Below are 25,190 nucleotides of genomic sequence, written 5' to 3' on the forward strand. Positions count from 1 at the left end.
TCCGGAGAGTGTGGTGGACATTCACGGGTTTGTGAATGCTCAAGATAGGGCTCTTTTCTGTGCCTTGTCACCCAGAAGCCAGGGCAACCTTCAGAGCGCTACGATTTAACACAAGGTGACTTGCTCACCAGTGTTTCAGATTTCTCTTAGCAGCTTGCTGTGGGGGCGGGACAAATGGGCTTGGAGTCTGGTCATTCTCTGCAGATCCTCTGAAGCATTGTCAGGAAGCAGACGTTTTCAAACTGCTCCTGCTTTCCCAGATTACTGGCTCTCTGAAGTTGTGTCACCTCGTTGTCTATTGTCCCATGGACGACCCTTCTTGAGAGGAGCTTCGGGAAGCCAAGCAGGCAGTGCTGCTGGCTGCTTCTTGAGTTCCCTGCCTTGCTAATGTTACCATGTGGAAGGTGCCTATCATCAGGGCATGCAATTTTGTCAGACGTTGGCAAACATAATAATTAGTGGTCTCAGTGAGAGGCAGATCAAGTCTATGCTAAAGTACTATTTCCCACCAAAGAAGAAAATCATGGCAAAATATCTTTTAGGAACCAGGTGAAATTAACATTTAAGCCATTATTAGCCTATGTAAAATAATGAGTATTGCACATGTGCTTTAGAAAGGCAACAAGGACATGTTATGAACAGTCATAGCACATCTCCTACGGATTGCACATTTCCTGCCCAAGTTAGGTAGTCAGCAAACCTAATTTGAGGACCTACTATGTACCAAGCCTATTCTGATGCTTGGGATCCAGTGGTAAGTACCATTAGAAAGTCATACCGAAGGGAAATAAGGATTCATTAGCTAGTAACCAATATTTGCCAAATATAAACCAATATTTGAGGCCTTCTCTGTGCTAAATGTTGCCCTAGTTACTGCCTCAGACTTGGACTGTCCATCGTGGAGCCCATCTACTGTTCAGAAATCAGGGAGAAGGAATGCTTTGAGATTTAACTAAACAGAGTTCAGGATTTGGGTTGAGAAAAGAATTGTGCTTTCCTCTTTTCAGAGCGCTTAGCTAAGTTTCTCTTAGTAGTTCAGGAAGAGAGAGACTCATTGGTCCAACAAAGTGAGTCCAGGGCTAGCCTGAGAGTCATTGAAGGGCCATAGCGTCAAAAATGGCCAATGGCATCTCAATAAATCAATTCATACAAAGAAGAATGTCCAAGAAAAAAAATTGCATGGGCACTTGAAAGTAGCCCATGGCATATTAGAAAAAGTCACCACTGGTAAGTTCCTGCATAGACCCCATTTTCTGAGCCCAGTGAGAAGACTCCCAAAGCTTCATGACTATTGGACTGAAAGGTGGGTCTTGGTGGGAGGGAGTGATTGTAGATCCTCCCTAAAACATGCAAGAGGACAAGAGGGGGTCTGGCTGAGGACAGAGAAGTGTGTCTTTAGGTTGGTGGGCTCATTCCTTCCTTAAGGGTCCTAAGTGGGTGGCAATAGGAAAGCCAGAAAAAACAACCATCTGGGTAGGTTTAACTTCCAACAGGCTTTTTATTATAAATGTTATTCTTGGAAGAGCCTTCTTGGAGGCATGTCGTCAGCCTCTTTTCTATTGGTGATCTGGAATTCTCTGGAATCCAGAAGTCTAAACTAATTCAGAAAACAGACTCGTACCTTAGAATGCTCTATTTCCTTGTCTTCTGGGTGTCAAAGAAATATATAAATATATATTTTTGGTCTGGTGTGGCCTACTTGGGTGGGGAAAACTGGAAACTGCTGGCTAAACAATAGCTCTTTCCACTTTCCCCAAATCTTATATGACTCCTTTTAGGAAAATAGAAACAATTTCTATTTCTATCTTGCTCTTGTATCTTTCCTTCTCATTGCTCTCTTCTCAGTCTCCTGTGGGGTGAAGGTGGCAGGAGCTCTGCATCTTTAATAAAATTTCTGAGGGAAGAATGGGGTGCCTCAGGGGGATGCTCAGGTTTATTTGGGAGCATCATTGGTGAAATTGGCTCCCATCTCTCTACTCTCTGTTCTGTGCAAATGTGTCCTTTGTAGCATGGAACATGTTGCACAGGTTGTTGGTGTTTGGTGTATATAGAGTCAGAGCTTTTAACCTGGAGTTCGTGGCCCTCCAACAGATTCAAAAATAGGCCATAAGGCATTCAAGAGCCTGAAAGAATATATAAAATGTTGAGAATGTGTATGTGTCAGATCACTTTTTTTGAGGACAGAAGTCATAACTTATATCAGATTTTCAAAGGGGTGTATAACTCAAAATGGCTTTTAAAAATCTCAGCTGGTTTAGATATTTATTCTGACCATCTTTGCTATTCTTCTACCGGGAAACATTCTGGACTCAAGTCCTACTTGAGAGTCAAATGGGAGATTCCAAATTGCAAAATATCACTGATTATCCTTTCTCTAGTTTGAATGGAGTCCAGAATTTCTCTAACTTGGGCAGTTTTGTTTCCTTTCTGGAAACACATTTTGAATTAGAATTACAATGACAGAAAGTGATAGATGGAAACTTGACAAAACTTTATCTGCTTTCAACATTTTGAACACACACCCTTTGCCAAGTTCCTGCTCTAGCATAAAGCTTGACTTGAAGTTAATGAGTGTGGGTGGAGCTTTGGAAATGCCAGTTGTCATCATAAGCTACCTGCATAAAGTGATAGACCCAAAAGATACAAGCAAGCACCTCTAAAGACACCCGAAAAATAAATGAAGGACAACAACTTTATGTAATGCTGTATCAAAGACCTTCACTTCATGGCCGGGTCGCCCCATCAAGTAGATATAAAATCTCTTTTCCTTCACAGGTTAAGTTCCTACTTGATTTTGCTCTTAGCCTGTATACAGAGGGTTCTGTTTGAAATGAAGACATTTCAAAATTTGCATTTCTCATGTTGTTCTGAGAGTCCAAGAGACTTTAGGAGACTGGGATGATAAAACCAGAGCTCGATCTTTCTTTTCTAATCTTCACTCTATTATAGGTGTAGACATTATATATCCATAGATCTGAGATTAAAGGAAAAGATCTCACTAAATGGTATTTTCGTAATTGATCCAGTTACTTCAGCTGTGCACTCAAACAGCCATGCAGCAGTTCAGGAGCAAAATAATTGGATGTGGTCCTGGTTTGGTAACTCACAGCCTAAGACTCAGGATCACACGGCAACAGCAACAACAGGTAAACTCTTATGTCTTCTGCTTATCCATTGTCCTACATCCAGGTGTTTCAACGTCGAGAAGGACATCTATTATCATGTTGAAGTCTCACACAGATGTCCCTTCTCCATCTTTAGGGAATCAGGATCTGGTACCCTTTCTTTTATCAAAGAGGCCTGTGGATCTGGGAATACAGCTGGATATTACGTTCTACTTGTTTTCCCTTTGGCAACATGCACAGAGAATCAAAATTAGTTTTCCGTCAGAAGCTTCAATTAGGAGATCCATTCAGAATATACCCTCTTGAAGGAAGTCTGTGAAGGAAAATGCAGACTCCTACCTTCTGCTGATCTAATGATCGCAGTCAATAATAATAGAAGGAAATGAGGACTTACGGATGGAAAGTGTAGGCCCTGTGCACTTTTTTGGATACTGAAATCCTCAGCTGTAAAGTGGACGAGTGACCTGTTGTTTTCCATCAGTATCTAGGCTCCCTGGATGTTTGAGTAGTAACTCTAAATCCCTGCAAAGAATTCTGAACTCAGAGCTCATGCAGGAGGAGGTTCCAGGTCTATAACAATGGGAGATTACAAGGATATCTTCATTTATCAACTTTGGTTGTGGGAGGATATGCCCATATTTCAAAATAATTAGGCATTCTTTCTGCAGAAGGGGAGTAATAAAAATGGTCCTTAACACTGACTTAGTTTATAACACATTGAATAGAGTATATTTTTTATTTTAACAAATATTCATGTAAGGAAAAGAATGCTGATGTTTTGTTGTGATTGCGTATCGTGGTGATAAAGGTCACGTGGGAGACGGCTGCAGAAAAAAGAATATGCTATTTTCAAATGTTAAATGTTTACAATGTTTGTCTTCATAGAACAAACATTGTGAAGGAAAAACTCTTCTTGCCAGTGCTTCGTTTTGGGCCATTTCTGGGCTTTCTTGACACCTGACTTTTTTGTATTTGGGGATTTCATGATGGTTTCAGCCTCTGCTTCAACTTTTTTTTAGTTTTTTTTTTTTTTTTTTTTTTTTAATCTACTATGTAATACTCTTCTGGTGTGCGTTATGGTGGCAGAAATGGTAGTCTGGGGAAGTTTTCAAACCAGGACTCTTACTTCTGATCCTATTAGTGAGATCATTGGGTCACTTAATTTCTGTCCATCTTTCCTAGTTGATTTCCTTCTTTTCAAAAATGGACTCAGAATGTCCTGTTCTGCTTTGCAAAGTATAGCGTTGGTATAAAAAAAGTGACCATGGGCAAAATTGCTGGAGGATCTGGACATGAAATGGAAAGAGGTGGAAGGCATCTTTTTCCGTCTTTCCTTTCATGTGGCATTCTTCTGCGTGTTGGGGATTGCTGGGATTACATGTCTGGGATTGCTGGCAGAAATATCATACCCTAAATTCTTGGAGAATGATATTGGTTGGCCAAGATAAAGTGCGTAGAACATGAAAGGCGAGGACTCTGGAGAGCTTGGTTTCAGAATCATAGACTCTCAGATTTGGAGAGGATCTTCAATAGTCTAGCTCAATCAGCACTTTAAAAAAAAAGATTTTATTTATTTATTTATTTATTCATTCATTCATTTATAAGAAACATGAGAGAGAGGCAGAGACATAGGCAGAGAGAGAAGCAGGGTCCCCGCAGGGAGCCCCATGTGGGACTTGCGCCTGGGACCCAGGGGTCACAACCTGAACCAAAGGCAGATGCTCAGTCATTGAGCCACTCAGGTGCCCCACTCAATCAATACTTCTAATCATGTGATCTACACAGTTTTCCTAAGTGATCTTTCTGATGGTGGGGAATACGATACTTTATGAGGAAGTTTGTTGTTGGATAGTTTAGAATATAACCTTTTAAAACCAACACTTGGAAGAATATTTGTCCCCCTGCAATTATCACCACAGGTCCTGGTTTGACCTTTTGGGGGCCAGACAAAAATTTAATCCCTCTACTATGCTATAGTTTTTCAAAAATCAAAGACTGCCGTCATACACTCTGTCATTCGGCCTTTCTGACTCCAGACAAGGCACATTCCATCCAGCAAGTTTTTTTCCTCTTTAAGATAAGGATCATGAACCAGATAATATTTGAGGTCCTTCCATTTCTGATATTCTATGACCTGCAGTATGAGCCTTGAAAATAAGTGGAACTTCTGTGCTTTTTCTGCTTCTTCCCACCATCTATACTCAGTATAGATGACTCTCTGGAGTAGTAAAAAAGTAGAAGCATATTTCTTAGGAACTGATAATTAACCTTTCAACCATCAATTCAATTATGGTTACAACAGCTTTGAGGAGCTCTAGTGGTACAACTCCCAAAACAGCAACCAAGAGGCGAGAAGCCCAGGATTGGCTTTCATGGTGGTTTCAACCATCAGAGTCCAAGAATCATCTTCACACAACAACAATAATGGCTGGTAATGAGTTATTATTATTTCATAAGATCTCTTGACAATTTTCAATAGTTCATTGACCTCGGGGATACTTATCCTAAAGTCCATTCTGGTTTCACGAATGTTTCTGATAACTTTTGAAGCATCATGAACTTGGAAACCCATATGTTTGACTTTATAGCATTAATAAGCAGATTTCTTCTTTCTATTCCACAGAATTAATACAGGCCCAGAGGAGGCTAATAAGAGCACTGTGAAAGGGGGCCAATCTTTCTTGATGACAGAACAAAATTTTGACTCTGAAAGATGTTCCAAAATGACAAAAGTCATTAAAAATTCTTGACTTTCCATGAGAAAATAAAATAGCGTAGCTGGAGCTAGAAAAATTTAGAAACTCTCCTTCAGTGGAACTATTCTTTGGGCAGCCACTGATAGTAAGAAAAGACAGATGGTCACTCCAAAAGATAGCATGACCCCCATTGAAAGTATACGAAAGCCCTTTTCAGGAAAGAGACATCTTCTACAGTAACCACTGAGAAGAGGCTGAGGGTCTCCATCTTCCTTCCTATGATGTGTCCAGAAGGGAAAACGTGAGAATTTCTCAAAATCCTGGCTCCAGTCCACTTTGGTCGACTCTTTTGGTTGATTAAGAAATGCCGGGCATGATTTCTTTGTGAATTGACTAATTTTGTTGTGGCTGGATGCTGCTCGGTTGTTGAGGATGGTAATTCAGTTTGCATTTGTGTTCAGAGCTCTGGTGATGTGATTGATGCTAGAAGGCCAACAGATGAGTTAACAAATAGTGAATTAGTGAATACACCTATGGGATTTTTAAAAATGATGGATGTGTTTGGATTCCAAAAGTTTTCTGAAGGTGGCTGGACAAAACAAATGGGCACATGTGAAATCTTTTCATTCTATTCTTGACACCCTAGCTTTAATGGCACATGCTTAATACATTAATAATCTGAAAGCATGGGAGGGGGAGAGTTTACTGGCCTTTTCTTCTTTTGTTTCTTTGCTGGGGTTATGTCCATATTTATTCTTTTAACTTCCTTAAAGAGAGTGTTTAGTTGTAAAGGTCACAGCCAATTGTTTTTAGATCTATGCATTAGCTTCAGAGACTAGGATATAAGAATTTGGGGGTACGCAACTCAGATGTCTCACTCTTCTTAAAATGTTGGGAATTCCATTATACATTCTGTGCCTGATTTTCTTCCTTTGTCAAATGGGTTGCTTGGCATCCAGGTCAGCCACTAACATAAGTCACCACAACAGGTACGGATTCAAGTATCATCTCAGCAGGCTGGGAACCAACTGAAGAAAATGAAGATGAAAGAGACAAACACCCCAGTTATTCTGGATCAGGCATTGATGATGATGAAGATTTTATCTCCAGCACCAGTAAGAATAATCAATTACAGTAGAACCATTTATGCAAGGCTTACTGATTAATCTGAGTGATGCCCAGTAGTGCCTACCTTGGGAAATAGTTAATGTGGAAAGTGAGCATAAATCTATGGCTTATCACACTTTAGTTATACCTTAGTCCTAGATCATGAAGGAAGAAAAAATTATTTTTTTCAAAATGGGAGTCAAGACTTCCTTCCATTTGAGCAATAGAGCAATGGAGCAATTAGGAAAATATCTTTTATAAAACTCCTATTGCCTTAGGTTCTTTCTGTTTTGTATATTTATATGATCTGCTGCTGCAGATTCTCCTTGAATTATTGGGCTTTGTCAGAGAATGGCATAGGAAAACACTACAACAAATATTTATTGTGTACCTACCATGCTTGGTGCTGGGAACAAAAAGATTAAAAAAAAACACAGAGCTCTTGCCTTCAAACTATCATTTATTGAAGCAGTAGAATGTGAGTGGGAGGATATTAATTAAAAGTTGTAGATGATTCTACATTGAAGACTTAAACGGTCCTAGAAAGGCTTAAAAGTTGGGAACCAGAATTCAAGAATCGTCAGAATCAAAACTTGGTTGAAATCAAGGGGGCAAATCCAGTTTTAACAAATGAGTAGGGCACCCATATAATTAAAAGACTTTGAAGGAAAGGACAAATGTTAGCTGAGCTTTAACAGAAACAGTGCCAAGTATTAAAAACAAATAGTGAATACACTGTATAATAGTATCCAAATTTATGACGGTTATAAAACTTTTCGAGGGCAGAGATGGAAATTGAGCTGAGAAGCATCCTTTAAAAACACATGCAAAGGTCAGTCTAATAGTTAGCCAGATGACCGGGTTTCCTGGACATATCTCTCATGATTGGAGATGTTGCTGAATAAAGATGAGAATTCTGAACCTGAATTTCCCATATCACTTCATCACTCTTGTCCTCAGAGATGGTATACTTTTGTGGTGTGACATGGACTCTCTCAGGTCACTGAAGTTCTGACTGTCTTACTGAAACCTGAGAGTGCTGTCTCCTAAATGGACAGCACCCAGGAAGGGACGAGTCCAAAAAGTAGCTTGGGCTCTGAGGCATCGGAGTATATGGCATCAATGCCACAAATACTGAAGATGACCTAGATACTTTATATCTAAGCTCTTAAGTGGTATATTCTTTAGACTGGACACCTCTGCAGAGCTTGGTCTAGAAAACAAGGAAACCCCTTTTAATAACTTCAGAGAGAAAATCAAATAGCCAAAAGACACTGGAGCTTTACTATCACACTGTCTTCTGGGTTCAGGACACAGAAGGTGGGGCCATCAGTAAAGATGTGGTCTTGATACTTGAGAAACTCAGCTTTCTTGGGTGGCAACCCAAACAGATCAACCTGAAAATAAATAGTGTGATTAAGCTCCTGGGGAAAATGCCCATTGGTATTTTTCATCTCTGTGGTGTATTTTCCAATTTCAGCTCACTGTTTTCAGCGCACTGCTTGGCACCTGTGTACGTGATTAAGCAGGATGCCTTTTTCTTCTGTAGGGATATGACAACTGCCACTTTTTCACGCTTGTTGAGAATGTGCATAATGATTCTAAACTTGACTTGCTTCACTCGTGAAATAGAGCTGATGGTATTACAGTTCTGTAAAAGAACTAGTGGAGATTTTAGTTGGGTATTGAAATAAGTTTGGAAGAATTAGGATGGATTTGCACATAATATTTTCACAAAAGCAATTGATCCTAATTTTGTCGTGATCCTTCTGTCAGGTGTCTCCTACTCCAGCTCTATCATTTTGGGTGACAGTTTCAGCCTCTGGTGGATGTATCCCTCTTTTTCTTTTTTTCTCCTCCCCCCCCCCCCCCCGTCGACCATCTGCTAATGGTGGTGGGTTACCTATGGTGCTTTTCTACTGAATGTATGAATCTTGTTTTTCTCTCATTGGCTATGAATGGCTTGCTCATGAAGTGCTTTCTATTTGTTGAGAATATCATAGGTATTTGCTAAATATTTAGAAATGTAAATCATATGGCTGTTCTGGGTCAATGTTCTTTCTTAGAATCATCTATAGGAAATCCCTGGCTGCTCAGGGTATGCCTTCCCCCACCAAAACTCTTAATGAAATAAAGTGATCATATCATCATGGTATAGTCTTCAGGTATCTACCTCTTTAGCCTGAGGATCTCCACGTAGCACACTTGCCAGTGATACCAATTCCTAGGGCTCTCAGGCGCACAGGGCTGTTACAGACTGCATGGATGGGCAAAATGCTAATGTTTTCGGCTCTCCTCGGTGGAGGGTGTTTCCAAAGCTGTTCTTCCTTCTGCTGCAGCTCCTTTCGCTGCTTTCTCTGGAACATGTTGTGTACTGACACCAACGTGTTCTTTGACAGAATGTAGAGGACACTGAGGTGCTTGACAATATGGCTGAATCAAGCTGAAGTCCCTCTCTTTCTGCTTTCCCTCCGTTTTCACTCAACCATCTATACAACCTGGTATAGATGATTCACTGTACAGACCAAAGAAGAGAGAGGTGTAAAACAAGTAGTGAAGGCTCAAGAGCTAACATTTTCCTAATTGCTTCAATCATCATTATCACAGTTCCAACCACACCACGGCTTTTTAGCCACCCAAAACAGAACCAGGATTGGACCCCGTGGAGCCCAGGCGAATCGAATCCAGAAGTATTACTTCAGACTACTACAAGGATGACTGGTAATGGGTTATGCATACTTCATTAAAGATTTTTTTTCCCTCAAAGTCTATGATGCTGCAAAGGCCAATCATCAGGACTCAGTGGGAAATGTAGTTAATGCCTCATCACAGATTCTAAACTTTCATGAGGATACTCGGTTCGACCTAGGAGTTATTTATCAATCATACCATTTGGGTACAAGATACTTTATGTTGCTTTATTATAAAAATGAACACATTACCTTGGTTTATGGTGCTGCCCTCGACAAAGTGATTATAGTAGAATAACAGGTAATCATTAAGAAATTTCATGCCCATTGATTTTCTCTTGGGAGAGTTTAGTGGAGTCACTCAAAAGTATTGAGCGGAGATGCTCAGAGGTACCATTTAGGCATAGCACTGTTAAATAGCATGCTTTGTAATGGAAGAGCACAACACCAAAGGTTGGTTGATTAAAAAGTCACAGTGTATATAACCATCATCACGGCAGATGTGGACAGAAGTGGCACCAGTGCTAATGGAGAAAACTGGACCCGCGAACCACACTCTCCTCTCATTCACCATGAGCACCATGATGAAGAGGAGGCCCAGCATGCTACAAGCACAAGTAAGGAGGATGGTGGTCAGCAGTTCTGGCTTAGATGAGTTAGTGAAGTCATTCGGAAGAATAGGGAAGAATTTCTTTTAGACATTAGCCATGTCTTCTATTTCTATACAGTAATTTCTTTTATCCATGGAGCATGAAAAGCTGCCAAGTCTACACACAAGTTCTAGGAGTTGGAAGAAAAATGCTAACTTGTCAGGTTGCCCACAAGGCCAAAATGTTGAAATGTTTTTAAGAGATCTGAGATATGTTTTTTTGTGTGTGTGTTAGAGATCCCTCAAGGTTCCATTTGGGTGATTTGTGTGTGTTTATGGAAATGTGTGATGAAGAGTGTATCTTTTGGTGCTGAGCAGTGGAATCTGGAAAGAAAGCTTGACAAGTGCATTGATGATCTTTGGAATGCTTATCTTCTGTGAAGATCTTTGATGAATCCAGTTTCTTTTTTTACATTCTCTTCCTCACTGCATTGTAGAAAGGCATCCCTTGTACTCTTTGGAGGAAGGTCAGTAGCTCATATAGACTATATTTGAATTTCTGTGACTGTTCTTTTTCTGTTTTTAAGCTCAGAGTAGCTTGGGGAAGGCTTTGTACTGTTATTTCTACTTACGTGCAAACATCTCAGGTTTTGCAAAAACAATCTCAAGTCTCACTACTGATCTCTGAGGATAGAACTAAAAAAGTAAGGAGTATATACTCTTCTTCCTTCTTGGAGATATGCCTATCATGTTTGGGAAAAAAAGAAGCTTTAATTTAGGATGACAGCTTGTAATATCTTTAAAACTATGATTTAACTATTATTCTCTTAGCTTTGGATACTCCTAAGGCAAGAATGTAAGAAGCAGCCACTTAGAAACCAAAGAGAGAAGCCATAGTTTTTGAGGGATGCCTTCAGACAACAAAAGAAGCATTTCAGACATCAACCAGGATATAGGTTTTAAGTCCTGGGCATTGTGCTGAATACACCCAACAGGCCTGCAGCTCATTTCTTATCCCAGTGGATTTTATTTTTGTGTGAAGGCTATGGGCTGAGTTAACAAGAGTCTTCTGATAGAAGGAAAAAATGAGAAGCAGACGTCTCTTCAGAATGGGATTCCGTACCATTCCCCTTTGGAACCAGTATATCTTAGAATTTAAGACAGTTTGTACTTAAAAAGGAGACAGTTTCTTAAGAGGCTTGGAATTAATGAGCCCATTGTCAAAAGGTGGTGGGGGAGGGGGGGAGGGGACAGCATTCCTGGAGGGGGGTTGAAAATCCAGATGTAACAGAACCTCACAGAGGGAAAGGGGAAAGTGGTAACCTCTACAGCAATTCTCTTATCAGTACTTACAAAACCTAAAGAGATTCTGGTTGGTGACCTCTGGGCTTTGTCAAAGACCATTACAACTTCTAGAAGAGAGTTAGCCTTCATATTTTACGATGGAAATCCTATCCTCTGCCAATCCATATGTTGCAAACAGCAGGGTCACTGGATATTTAAAGGATCGTTATGTTTCTAAAGATAGTGTAGTGTGTGCATGTGTGCGTGTGTGTGTGTGTGTGTGTGTGTGTGTACCCATGCATTTGTCTTTTTCTTTCTTTTCTAAAACATTTTGAGTAGGCAGTTTATGTTCGGGTTAGTCTCCCCCTTTTTGTAATTAGGCTCATGGTTTTTGTAACTTCGTTGTTTGTCAGGAGGTAGTGATTTAGTCAGTGGGAGGTGAAACTGAAGATTTGGGACTTCTTTTTCCTCCCTCTGGATAACCAGTTAACCCCAGGAATGTTTCGGCCAATGCAAGGGTAAAATGAGGACATAGGTTTTATTTTTTAAAGATTTTTCTTATTATCAAATCACACATATCATTTTCTAAAATTATGGAATACAACCAGTCTTACCAGTTGCAAAATACACTTTGGCTTGGCAAGTCTATAGGCTCTCATTTTCTTGATGAACTGAACATTTGCTATTAGGAGCTATAAATGAAAATGACAGTGGCATTCTGATTTTTCCCAAAGGCACCCTGATACAATTTTATTCCATTCATTTTATTCTTTTTAAAACTGGACTACTACAACACTGAGAGGTTGAAATTTTTAGCTCATCACACATTTCTATTGTTTGTATAATCCCAAACACTGGCTAGAATAGCTTTCTTCCATTGACTTAATTTTGTTAAAAAGTAATTTTGGCAATTTTAGATGCCACGTAGACATAACTTTGTAATGTGCCAGTCTTTGTCAACATCTTTCGTGCTGGGCACATCTGCTGCTGGTGCCTTTCCAGTGCATGTGATCATGGGTTATGTGACCACCATTTGAGAAGTCCTCCCACCATGCTGATTTTATCATCAATTGGTTATATAATATACTCCTCCCCTCAAAATCACTGCAGCAAAGGGCTTAATTCTTTGGAGGCAATGTTCTCTCAGACAAGGATATATGAGGCCATGGAATATGGTAAACTAAGACTCATTACTGGGAATTCATAGACTAGGCTAGTCTTAACTTTGTGCCAATCTGGATGTAGGATTTTGAGCAAAAGTACTCTGAGTCCCAGTTTTCCTATCTGAAAAATGGAAAGATTGGGCCATTGATCTCTAATATCTCTTCCAGAATATCAGTGGTCTCTGTCCTTGCTGCTGTCCTTTTCTACCTTTTCTCCCATAGGTATATGGCCTTGACATATTGAGATATGTGTTGGTAAGGAAATTGAACAATAATGGCTCACAATTGTTCTTCTCACAGCCGAGGCAATCCCTAGTAGTACAATAGAAGAAACAGCTACCCAGAAAGAGCAGTGGGTTGAGAATGGATGGCATGGGAAATATCCGCAGTCACCAAAAGAAGACTCTCATTCAACAGCAGGGACAGCTGGTAATGGGTTGTTTAACAAGCAAACTTGGGTGGAAACTTCCTCTTGGGTTAAATGTTAAGCATAGAGAACACTGAACAAAAAGACATTGAAAGAAGAATTGCAAATTATTAATTATTAATTAATTAATTAGTAAATTATGATATGGTCAACACAGAGCCAACTCTTAAATGCTCATAACAAATCACCTAAGTAGGAGTTGATCTAGCATGCAAAGAAGACACAGAGAATATGACTCCTGCATATGCCACTTTCAGATCTAGTTTTGGGCATCCCCTAGTGAGATTTTAGCAGAGACTTTGATCTTACCAAATACTCCCTTTTGTTTTGTAAAGGAATCTACGATATAGCTTTATAAAATACTGGGCATGTTAGAAAGTATTTGGTCAGAACTCTAATGTTAGAAGAAATGGAGCCAGATAGTTAGAAAATAACTGTTTGATGTCATTTAGCCCTTTGGTCATGTCTGTTTGGAGATTTCTCTTTGAACACACAGTGCTTTTTTCTTAGATTTACAAAAATACACCTTCTCTATTCTTGAACTGTGGGATCATGAAAATTGGACTTGAGTCCTGTCATCATCTCTAAGTGATGCCAGATAACTTGACTCTGCAAACTCCTATGCATGATTCTTTTGTCTGTGTGACAGAAACATGGAAATGCATCCTGTCTTGTAAGAGAATATGAATTCTGTATTCTCACTTGGTATCAGAATAGCCCCCTGCTTCCATTTGCAATATAGAATGTAATGCAGGATGTGCTTCCAGTGTGTGGCAGCTTCTGAATGCATACCTGGCAAAGCAGTGGATTCAGTGACTGGCTCTGTGGTGTGGTTGTTGCTAAGGGGCTCCTATTGTAATCTTCCCTACCTATGTATCTCCACTGGTTCTGAATGAAGCAAAAGCACGTGCTGAATTCTTATATGTCCCTTGAGCTGTGAATCCCCTTGTTAGAAGGTAATGCTTCTGATGGATTCCATTCATGCTTTTGAGATGAATGCTGTTTACTTTCATGTTTATCTTGTGGGCAGCCTGATTCCTTCTTTAAATCACTACCAGTCTAATGTGCATTTCACTGGGATGTGGTTGTCTCTGAATGACATCATGCGCTTAGACACTTCCTCCTTTAAGGGTTGGTGGCAAAATGGCATGTGGTTCAAGAACTACCTCTTTATCTTCACATGATGACTATAACTCATTCTCTGTTCGTGCAGGAGTTATTAATACCTTTGTGTCCTCTAGTTCACATGCTGATTGCTAAGTAAATGAGCATGAACAGACCCATACCTGCTAAAACATCCTGTGTTTACACAAGTTCTTGGCCCTCTATACCAGGAAGGTGCTTTCATTGTGTTGTCTAGAGAATAAAGTCTCTTTAAATTTGTCAGTGTATCCCTGGTCAGATGTCAACTAACACTTTAACACTTGCTTGAACTACCTGGTCACAACAGCCACAGCCCAAGACAGCCATCCAGATCAAAAAACGACAACGCAGAGTCAAGAGGACAGCTCCTGGACTTATTTCTTTGACCCAATCTCACATCCAATGGGACCAGGTCATCAAACGGAAAGATGGATGGGTAATAGCCTCTGAGATTTTCTATATGTTATGTTTTTGAAAGGCACCAAATGGCCACTTACCTAGAAATGTGCCCTTGATTTTAGACCAGTCTGCTTTCCCAAGGAACCTGAAGTATCTTCAAAAATTAGTTTTCTAGGTAGGGGTGATAAGTACATTCATCTGAATATGAAATCCTGGGCCGAGGTTAAAGAATTCAGCCAGAGGGGATCCCTGGGTGGCGCAGCGGTTTGGCGCCTGCCTTTGGCCCAGGGCATGATCCTGGAGACCTGGGATCGAATCCCACATCGGGCTCCCAGTGCATGGAGCCTGCTTCTCCCTCTGCCTGTGTCTCTGCCTCTCTCTCTCTCTGTATCTGTCATAAATAAATAAAATATTAAAAAAAAAAAAGAATTCAGCCAGAGGGTTAAAGCAGAATTAGTCCTAAAGTGGCACGAGTGGAAGTTATTTTCTCTGAAGAAGAAGCAGCCTCAAGATTTATTTTCTGTTTACTTTTAAGTACAAGGTTTTAAAGAGAGTGAAGTGATTGAATTCAGTGACTTTTTTCATGGTAGACCCAAAGATGTAACTTAAAGAAATCTTAGAGGTCAAAAACTGGTGAGTATTCATTTCAAACAAGTAACTAAAAAGCTCAGAAAATATAATTATTCACTCTTGCCACATTTAGAAAGAAGTACGGTACCCAGTGACTTAGGGTTTGGACCACTCTTGGTCCTCAATAAATATTTGCAAATTTAATGAATGGACTGCTTTTATACAGGATAGAATCCCTGTTTTCTTAAATATCAGTCTTATTTATCTATAAGCAATTAAAAATAGAAATGAAAGAGAAAGTAAAAGAGATACTAGTTGTAGTTCTGCAAAAAATGGAGGATTTTGATTTTTTTGACCAGTTTTTTTTTTTTGACCAGTTTTTATATTCAAAAGGAATTCTTTCTTTATCAGAACAGATGACAGCTTTCCTGAGAGAATCTGCAGGAGTTGGCAGCAGGTGGTGTTATCACTTTTTTTTTTTCAGTCTTTACTAAGCTGGAGAATCCGTGCTCCTTACTATACCCGTGAATTGAGTTACTCAAGTTTTTTAAAAAAATTATTTGACAAGATGTCTTGATCACAGAAATATCACATTCCAAAAAAGGAGAAAAAACCAAGAGTCAATAGAGGGAAGTGAATTTTTAGTCATAGCATTGAATATGTTATCTGGATCCAAACTGCCAAGGGTATGCATAACATAGACTGTATTAAAATGGGTTCTAAGAGCATAATAATGATGTCTCTTGATGTTGAATTGAACCAAATTATCTACAAAATGAATCCCAGAGTCTCTATGGCTTCCTTCCTTTAAAACATCCTATGCTGTTCCCCAATATTAATGATCAGATATCCCTTAAGCTACAATTTTGTTAAATATCTGTTAATGTGCAGTGCATTATGGACACAGCATGTTCCATGGCCTTACAGAACTTAAAATTTAGGAAAAGAGAACATTTATCATCAAAATGTATCTAACAATATTAAACGATAAGTAATAGATGTCAAATGAATGTTGCCCCCGATAAACACAAAAATTCAAAGGACTCTCCAGAGTGTCGGAGAAAAGTAGATCAGATCTGGTTTTACAAAAATGAAAAAAAACAAAAAACAAAAAAACCATGAATAGAGAAAGGAAGTCAGGGAAAGTTTTTCTAGAAAGGAGACTCAAGTATGGAGAGGCATGAAGGAAGGGAAACCAAAGGATGGTATGGATTTTTCAGAGTGACTGGGCCCTTTTCTCATAAAGGAAGATGAGTTTGAGTGGCTAGGTTGTGGCCATTAGGTTGCGGGGTTGAAGTGCCACATGCCAACCCAACACACGTGTGTGCACATGGCTGCTGGTGGCGCTGGTGTATCCATGGTGGAAAACCAAACCAGTGAAAACTAACCTTCAGGATCAATATTAATCCTCCATACTGATGAACAGAAAGAGGGTCTGTCTATTCAATTGAACATGTCAAAGATAATACAATTGACTTCAACCATAGATCGGTGCAAAATATCTTGAAGGATTCTACTTATAGAAGGGAAGGTGAGCAAGAGTGTCTAGAGGCTTAACAGACAGGACTTTTTCTGAGAGCATATCCATTTGGGGTTTTGATTTAGGTTAACTAGCCTTTCCTCCTTTTTGAAACCTGGGATAATACAGTCAGCCATGTTTTGCCCTACAAAGATCTTAATTCTCTTTTCTTGTATATAAAGGCTTCATTGTAGATATGAGTGTCCAATATTCCTGTGTTTCCCTCTGGAGTCATCTGGACCTGATTAAATCTCTCTGGATGCAGCAGTATGGGTAGACTTGGAGTTGGACGGCCAGCAACAGTGATAGTGCTTTTGGATTGTTTGGTCGCTGTTTCACTCAGGACTTGTTATTTCAGCCCCACCGATCTGTGGCAATTACTAGAAACAGCACATTTAAATCCTTCAGTGACATTTTGGCGTCTCTCAACATTGCACATGTTAAATCCCAGAGACATCTCAAACTTGTGTTTATAGGAAGAATGATTCACTGACATCTACTGCTTTTTATTCTTGCCCCTGAATACTTCCCATGGCTTCCATGTAGGTAGTATTGGATAATAATTTTATGTTATATGCACATTCACTTTGTGAAAGGAAAAAGACCAAAAGAGAAAGGGAGCTGTACATTTTTTTTAATAAAAAAAAGTTTAAAAAGCTCTTTTGCCAAGTGAGGGACATGTGAAGAAATGGGAGCTGAACCAGTGCATTTTGTTTTTTCTCCATGATCCAGATCACATGGGTCTATAAGGGAGGCAATGTGTATGGCATGGGACAAGTGACACACAGGCTTTGTTTCTGTCTTTTTGCAAAGCTTGAGGTATCTCATGTTCATTTAGAGTCCTTCCAGACTCAACAAAACATAAAATTGTATCTTTCATACACTCAGTCTTTAAATAAAGCCAATTACTTCTTGTGATACTCTTCTGAAGAAGTAATAATTTGTTCCAGTTCTGGAGACATAAGTCAGTATGTACTTTTCCCCCTCTTGTCCAGGTTTGAGTATGAAAATAGTTTGTCTGTAGACCATAAACCACCCTCAGGTAGTGCTTAGTAAATCAAGCATTAACACTGGTTTGATTCCTTCAGATATGGACTCCAGCCATAGTCCCACAAGTCAGCCTTCTGCAGATCCGAACACACATTTGGTGGAAGACTTGGACAGGATAGGACCTCTTTCAATGACGACTCGTAAGGATATAGCAGCCCCTTTACTGGCCTGTGTCCTGCTTCAGCTCTTCCTCACCCTGGCCCACCTGCAGAGCTTGGTGGTGGAATGGAGTTAGTGCTACGTGGCTCGGCTCAAGCCCAGAGTATGAAAGGGTCTTCATTGTCTATTTTCTTGGTGGGTTCTTTAAATCTGATTTTGCCTTCATTCTTGGTGATTTCCAGATGCAATGACTTTATGTTAAAGAAAACTTTTAAAAGTTGTGGGATTCTTCCCAACTTGATTTTCCTTCCCTAAATCATTATGTGAGTAAAACCCAAGACCATGGCTAAGACAGTGGTTTCTCTGTTTTAACCATCTCCCTTTGGTTCCCATCTTTCCTCCAATCAAGGCAGAAGAGAGGTAGGGTTGTTGAGAAAAGAAATTGTGGGGCCAGATAATCATAGAGAATGGAGAAATTACAGCAGCCCACAGGACTCCAGCCATAGTCCACACGTCAGCCTTTCTGCAGATCCGAACACACATTTGGTGGAAGACTTGGACAGGATAGGACCTCTTTCAATGACAACTTGGAAGGATATAACAGCCCCTCTACTGGCCTGTAGTCCTGCTTCAGGAGGGCAAGACATACTGTTGACCATTAACAAAAGTGGCAGGACCCAGAAACAAAAGAGGAACACTTACTTATATCTCTTCCCATTACTGAACATCTTGTCGAACCAGTGCTTAAACTGTTAGTAGCTTTAACTGCCATTATATGGACAGGGCTATCCTAGAGGGCAGCCTGAAGTCGTTCGCGATTTCTTGACCGAGTATGAAAAAAATCCAGATTTATGAGGGCTTCATTTCACTGCTTGATACACATACTGGTCAGAGTCCTTCATGTGAGCCCTTCTAGGTAGAGGGAAAAAGTCAACAAGCATGCGTTGATCACCAAGAATGTATGTAGCACAGTGTTAAGCATCAAAGGAGATGGAGAGAAGCCTAAGAATGGTCCCCTTCAATGGGGGGCCTTGTGTTTCCACTCTATGTCCCTGCTGACTTTTGTTCTGATACTGGGCTTGGGATTTGGTGAATGCCTTTCTCCTGGTTGGCATGTTTACTTGGTGGTGGACATGGCTTATGGATGTGCTTTATGGAATGCTTGCACCTGTAACTCAGGTCAGTACCTTTCTTAGAAGAACACAAAAGAAATCAACCCCAAGTAGTCAGAGTGATTGCAGATATGGGCAGTGGTTCAACCTCAGATTGGTACATGTCAGTGAGGGCCCTGTGTTTGCCCAGGCAAGCGTTTCCTGACGTTTCGGTGCAGTGATGAGAATCCTCATTTACAGACAAGATCAAAAACCTAATAACAGAGTATAATGGTAGCTCTAATTTAATATTCTTTAGAAGGGGCTTAAATATTTCTTTGTGTAAATTTGATCTGAGTTACTTGAGCAGGTTATTCTAGAATTCTTCTTTCATCCTAGGAAGTGTGCTACCTGCTATCATGGTATTTATTTCCCTACAGTCCCATTTTGCCACCCACCATTCCTTTTTCCTTGTCTCTGTGTTCCTTAGTTTTCCTAAGTGGCTGGAAGCTAGAGTTGGGCCAGGATGATCCAGGGTGGACAAAGTTTTGATTCAGGCTTCACCTTGGCACTTTATCTTTGTTGACTATACTGAAAAAGAGGTTCTTAGGAGCTGATGAGGGATGAAACAGAATTCTGTTGTACATTTCTAGCAATCAGAGGAAAATGGTATACACAAACTTCGGCCTTCCTGTGCACCTACCCGTCTGACACTACCATAGCTAGATCCTCCCTGTCCGCAGTTAACGGAGGATTCGTTTCATGGCTCCAAATTAATGCTGGATTCCTCCCTCATTGAAACAGAGCAAAGTCATACTCAGAGCTTCTCCACATCACCTGGAGGCTTGGAAGAAGATAAAAACCATCCAACGGCTTCTACTCCAACTAGCAGTAAGGATTGTAAAGCTCAGTTGGCTTCAGCTCTTGATAAAGCTCAATAAATTATGGATATTTTTGCGGTGTCTTTGGTGGAGGTACACAACTGGCTGCTGTTAAGCTGTTACTTCTGATCAGAAGGTGTGGCTGGTGATGGTTCTTTGATGTTTCTGCTTTGTAGACCTCTTAGAAGCTACTGTACATAATAAAGTACAAACAGTATTTCTCAATCTAAAAATTTAGGTTTCTTAAACTCTAGAGCTAGTGGCGTGGTTTTAAAATAACGGATCGCTTGTATATGATTTATAATTGGTATAAAGGTCTGAATTCTATCACTCTTCTGTTTTCCTTTCATCAATAATATTATTTTGCCATTCATCCTCTGGACATATATCCATGGTGCTGGTGATTAAGAAGCGGTGCCCTTATGGCAAAGGAAAGAGTAATCTAAGCCTCGGGGCTTTGAAACCTTGCCTTTACGATTCCCTTTGCAGGGAGCATGATTTTACTTTTCAGTTCAATGATGTGTTTTCTCCACTTCATCAAAGGCGGGTCTAATTGAGTAAGAGCTCCAGATTATCTAGTACCTGAGTTGACTTCAAGGTCACCGTCGCAGCAGCATAAACCTAACTCTAGTAATCCAGGCAGACATTGCAACAAATGCCTCTCCTGGGTGTTGGGATCACCAAAATCTCTTCCACTGAGGCATGTCCAGGTGGTGCCAATCGCAAAATATCGCTTCGGTTCAATAGTAGAACGAACTGTATTGTCTTTTGCTTCGTACTCATGAATAACAAGTGGAAAGCTTTTGCAGCACTAGCATGTTCTGAAGACAAGCACCCGATGGGTGGTGGACTCACAAATGTGGGCTCACCATTGGTTCCACGTCCATACAGATAGAACTGATGGCAGAGGTGGAAGAGAAGGTGGACATCTTCCCGAAGACTCAGCTCCTTCAGTGGAAGCTTCTCCTTCTCACTCGCCAGCCACAAATGAATACAGGACCCTCATCCCGGTGACCCCCGCTAAGACGGGGTTCCCTGGAGTTACTGAAGTTAATATTGCTGGAGATTCCAATTCTAACGTTATTCATTTCCTTTCAGGTAACTTGGCCGTTTGCTATCTGGTTCGATTTCCCTAGAGAGTGACACAACGCGTACTTTCGTACTACAGGGGGAGGGGGGGGGCATTTTCTGTGCGGGCTATGATTAGACTGATTTGCGATACGGGAATGACCTTTATCACAGGTCATCATTCCAGTCTCCGTTTATTTTTGTGACTTGGTTGTCATGTTAGGATTTCTCTCTTTGTTCCTAATCTTGTGATATATTAATTTGAACCATAGGAAATTAACATGTTTGTAGGTCAAAGTAGTTAAGTATTAGCAAATTCATTTGATTCAACTCAGATATGCTACCTCATTAGTAAGGTTTTACCCAACATGTGAAAAATTTCCATAGGCTAAAATCTTTTGCTCTGAAATTATCATCTTTACTGGTGATGGATTGGTGAATTTTACTGTTGGTGGAGGGCTCGTGGCTAAACCTGCTTATGATTCACACTTCAGACTTTATGATTTAATCTACTAATAATGCATAGGCTTGATTTCTCGTGTTGTAATGGCAAAGAGATGACTAAAGATGACTCATTCAATTAAGTTGGACACCACCTAAAAGGAGAGTGAGACTTTCTTTCTCAAATACCTAATCTCGCCTACTTCTCCCTTTCTTTGCTCCTCCATTTGCATTAAGAAACTTACATTGAAAAAAAAAAAAAAGAAACTTACATTGAAGGAAAAAGAACTGGACATAACTACTCTGGTTAAGAAATGAGAATTGCAATCTCTCCTCCCCATCCCAGTGATTCAAGTGCTTCTTGCCACTCAACCATTGAATTATATTAAAGATTCGTGATTTTAAATGTATATTTGTAGCCAGGTCTGTCTTTCCTCCCCACCCCCCCCAAAAAAAGTAAGTTTTATGAGAACCCAATAGATAAAACAGATGACATCTGTGATGCTCTAATTGATATGGGGACAGAAGACTCAGGATGTCACATGCTTGGATTCTTGCCTCTGGGCTGCTCACCCAGAGCTTCCTTTTCTAGGCAGTTTTTAAAGATACTAACTTTGGTGATAGTAGCAAGACATAGCCCCTCACACCCTTTGGTTCTTTATCCAGCATGGTTCTGCCCTCAGTTATTAAACATTCCAAGTAGCATTGTCAGTTTTCTTTCAGAGAAATTAATCTTAGACCACTGCCTTGTTTCTCTTGGCAAAATAAGGACCGTTGTGAGATCAAATGAATTTAAATTTTAAATGGCAGTTTTAAAAGTGATAGTATTATGAAAGGGTCACATAACATATTTGTTAGTAAATAAAATGCTTTCGACAAAATTAATATTCACATATGCAGATTCCTTCTATATTCCGTGATCAAACAGATGGATTTTCTGTGGTTCTTCCTGCACTAAATGATTAGTAAGTGATTCAACTGTCATCCTTAGTTTTCCTCCAAGCCACTCAGGTAAAGGTCAGTCTTCCATACGTTTTTCTCAGTCTTGATGCTTGATGTTCAGAACTAAAACATTTGCAGTTGCAGTGGTGTGGTGGTGGTGGTGGTGATGACGATGGTGGTGGTGGTATCGGGGGTGCTGGTGTTGGCATTTCAGCAAATGCTGTTTTCAAGTACTCTAACTAAAGAACAAAACAATCTGTCTCCTCTGTACAATTACACAAGGGATTACAGGATGCTTACCTCCACCTTCTCTAATCAAGGAAATGGTGATGATCAGATTTCTACATATTCCTTACAGGTCTTCATAATGGGTGACGGTAACCATTTTATGAAACCATTTTCCCTTTTTGTTGTCATTGTTGTTTGTCTTGTTGTTTTGTTTTGTTCTAAGATTCCAGCATGTTGGAAGTGTTTGGGGAAGAGAGAGGAGAGCGGGGAGGGTTGTTTCCATATGTTAAATTTACATATGTTTGATTTGACCTATGGACCCAGATATTAGCAATTCATGAGTCTGTCTCAATTGAAAACCTTTTGGTGATAGACATCTGGGGAGAGGAGATTATGTTAACTCTTGATGTTGAAAATTCGGATTTCAATTTTGAAAAATCTTATTTTTTATTATTTATTTTTATTCTAATAACCAGGTCCATATTTTTTACATGTTAGCACCCATCTTATTCCTTTTTCACTTATCTTTAAACTCCTTTTTTTACATAAGCAGTTGACCTTTCCTTTGAATTTTTGCATAACTCAACACCAAGATCTTGCACACCAAAACCATTTTCTATTTCCTGCCTCAGAGAAAACTCCGTAAGTGGCTCATGCTCTGAGTCAGAGAGTACACACACTCCCAGCGATCACATCTGTATAATTCAAAGCATTTAGTCTCTATTTCAAAGACATAGTATCAAGTTCCAATTCAGACCTACAAAGACATCATAATAGAGTGTTAATGTTCTTAGATTTCTACCAAAACCACACTTCCTGTGGTCATCCTGGATGGTCTGTGCTGTCCCAGTTTATTTAATTTTGATTAAAGCTCTAGCCTACTTACCAGTGGATCAAGCAATGAACAGTAATTCATACCATGGAGCCATTCAAGGCTCCTTGCCACTGTTTTTCTGGTGACCTTTAAAACACTAAACTTGGCGATAAGCTGTCTGAAAATGCAAAAGTAAGGAAATGTAAATTGCAGTGGAACACCCAGTAATGAGCCTTTTCTGCTTGCTCCTCACAGAAGACCACGACTCATCGGTTCACCCCAGTGAGAGGTCCCATACCACTCATGGATCAGAATCAGCTGGTAAGTTTGAGCTACTGTAGTCATTTGCTGTTATCATCATTGAGCCTGCTGATGATTAATAAAGTATGAGTCATTGGCTCAAGAAGAGTGGTTCTCAGACTTTCTTAGCATGCATCACTATCACAGAGAGTGCTTATTAAATCACACTGCTGGGCCCCATCCTTAAGGTTTCTGATTCTGTAGGTCTGAGGTGGAGCCTGACCATATTTATTTCTAGTAAGTTCCCTGGTGATGCCGACACTGCAGGGACAATGCAGAACTACTGTGTTGGAGAAAAGTCTTCCATGTGGAAGGATCAAAAAGAATTCAGGCAGGGTCTCAATTGAGCAAGATATTAAGCCAGTTTGATTAAGAACATGGGTCTTGGAGTAAGAATGGCCTGGGCTTGATCCCAACTCCTCCACACACTGAGGATGTTGCGTTAGGGATTTGAGACTCAGTTTCCTAATGATTAAAATTGGGATAATAATTGTCGCAGGGCATTGTTTTATTTTATTTTATTTTTTTTATTTATTTATTTTTTTGCAGGGCATTGTTTTAAAGACTAAATGATGAAACCATGTAAAGCATTTAGCATAACCCCCAGCACATGGCACTGTAGCTAGCATCTAATGAGAATTTACTGTGTGCTGGTGGTGTCATGTGAACACTTCACATAAACTAGGGTGGACCACATGACACTGCCATTTTTGTAGGTCAACCGTCAAATACCCAGGATTTCATATGGTTCATCTAATATTACTTTATTTAATCATCCTACAAACCCTGTGACCTATGTAAGTACTGTTTATCACCCCTGTATTACGGACGAGGACACTAGGACTCAGAGAGGTCAAGTACCTTGGCTGAGTTGACGTCACTGGTGAGTTGAGTGGTGGAGCCAGGTTTCAAGCCCTGAGGTCTCATATTGCCTCTATAAGTATGTTCTGGAGAAAACACTCCATAATGACCATAATTACTGCCAGGCACGTATTATTAAATGGATAAGTGTTTACTGTGACTCAGATCACACCCCTGGAAACATTACTGCGGGCAACAAAAGTCTGACATGAAGCAGGTTTACTTGTGACCAGTATCACTGGGACCACTGAAAGGTCCTGCTGGTATGGGTGGCCCTGATATTGTCAGTGTAGGTGATTCCATGAAAACCAGGTAATCTGTCCGAACCATGGTCTTCCCTTCATGCCCAAGTCAGGGTTGCAGTTGCCTCTAGGTCTAAAGGTTCACACACTTAAAGCAAATACGAAGACGGATATTTACATGGTGGCTTGGTAATAAGCTTTCACATAAGAGCACAGGATATCGGGGTTCGTTAGGAATACTTCTAAAGTAAAGACCAAAGTCTTGGCTCTCTGAGTTCCTTGGGTGGGGCATCTGGCTTTTCCCAAGCTCTTAGTAAAAAAGGGGATCAGCCTTTCCCTTTCCTTCCTAGTAGAACAGGGATCAGTGCACCTGCCTCGGTTACCTCCCAGAGTTCTTGGGAAGAACGTGAGCTATCAGGAAAACAAAAGAGTTTGGGAAATGATAGGGAGTTATTATCAAA

General features: G+C 40.1%; 1 protein-coding gene across 17 annotated transcripts in view; it reads left to right on the top strand.

Moving 5' to 3' along the window:
* The window catches only part of CD44 (CD44 molecule (IN blood group)), a 91,784-nt gene that overhangs the window by 52,078 nt on the left and 14,516 nt on the right, over positions 1–25,190 (top strand). Inside the window, exons 7-17 of one of the 17 annotated variants that reach the window (XM_077863577.1) lie at positions 3,027–3,146; positions 5,428–5,556; positions 6,811–6,936; positions 9,536–9,649; positions 10,119–10,235; positions 12,955–13,083; positions 14,532–14,660; positions 17,801–17,902; positions 19,757–19,843; positions 20,725–20,931; positions 23,582–23,647. In XM_077863577.1, the coding sequence (XP_077719703.1) occupies positions 3,027–3,146; positions 5,428–5,556; positions 6,811–6,936; positions 9,536–9,649; positions 10,119–10,235; positions 12,955–13,083; positions 14,532–14,660; positions 17,801–17,902; positions 19,757–19,843; positions 20,725–20,931; positions 23,582–23,647 (1,326 nt within the window). The remainder of the gene's footprint in view (positions 1–3,026; positions 3,147–5,427; positions 5,557–6,810; positions 6,937–9,535; positions 9,650–10,118; positions 10,236–12,954; positions 13,084–14,531; positions 14,661–17,800; positions 17,903–19,756; positions 19,844–20,724; positions 20,932–23,581; positions 23,648–25,190) is intronic. The other 16 variants (XM_077863580.1, XM_077863579.1, XM_077863578.1 and 13 more) reach the window with 16 other exon arrangements.

The sequence above is a fragment of the Canis aureus genome, chromosome 21 (genome assembly GCF_053574225.1).
Source record: "Canis aureus isolate CA01 chromosome 21, VMU_Caureus_v.1.0, whole genome shotgun sequence".
Taxonomy (NCBI): Eukaryota; Metazoa; Chordata; class Mammalia; order Carnivora; family Canidae; genus Canis; species Canis aureus.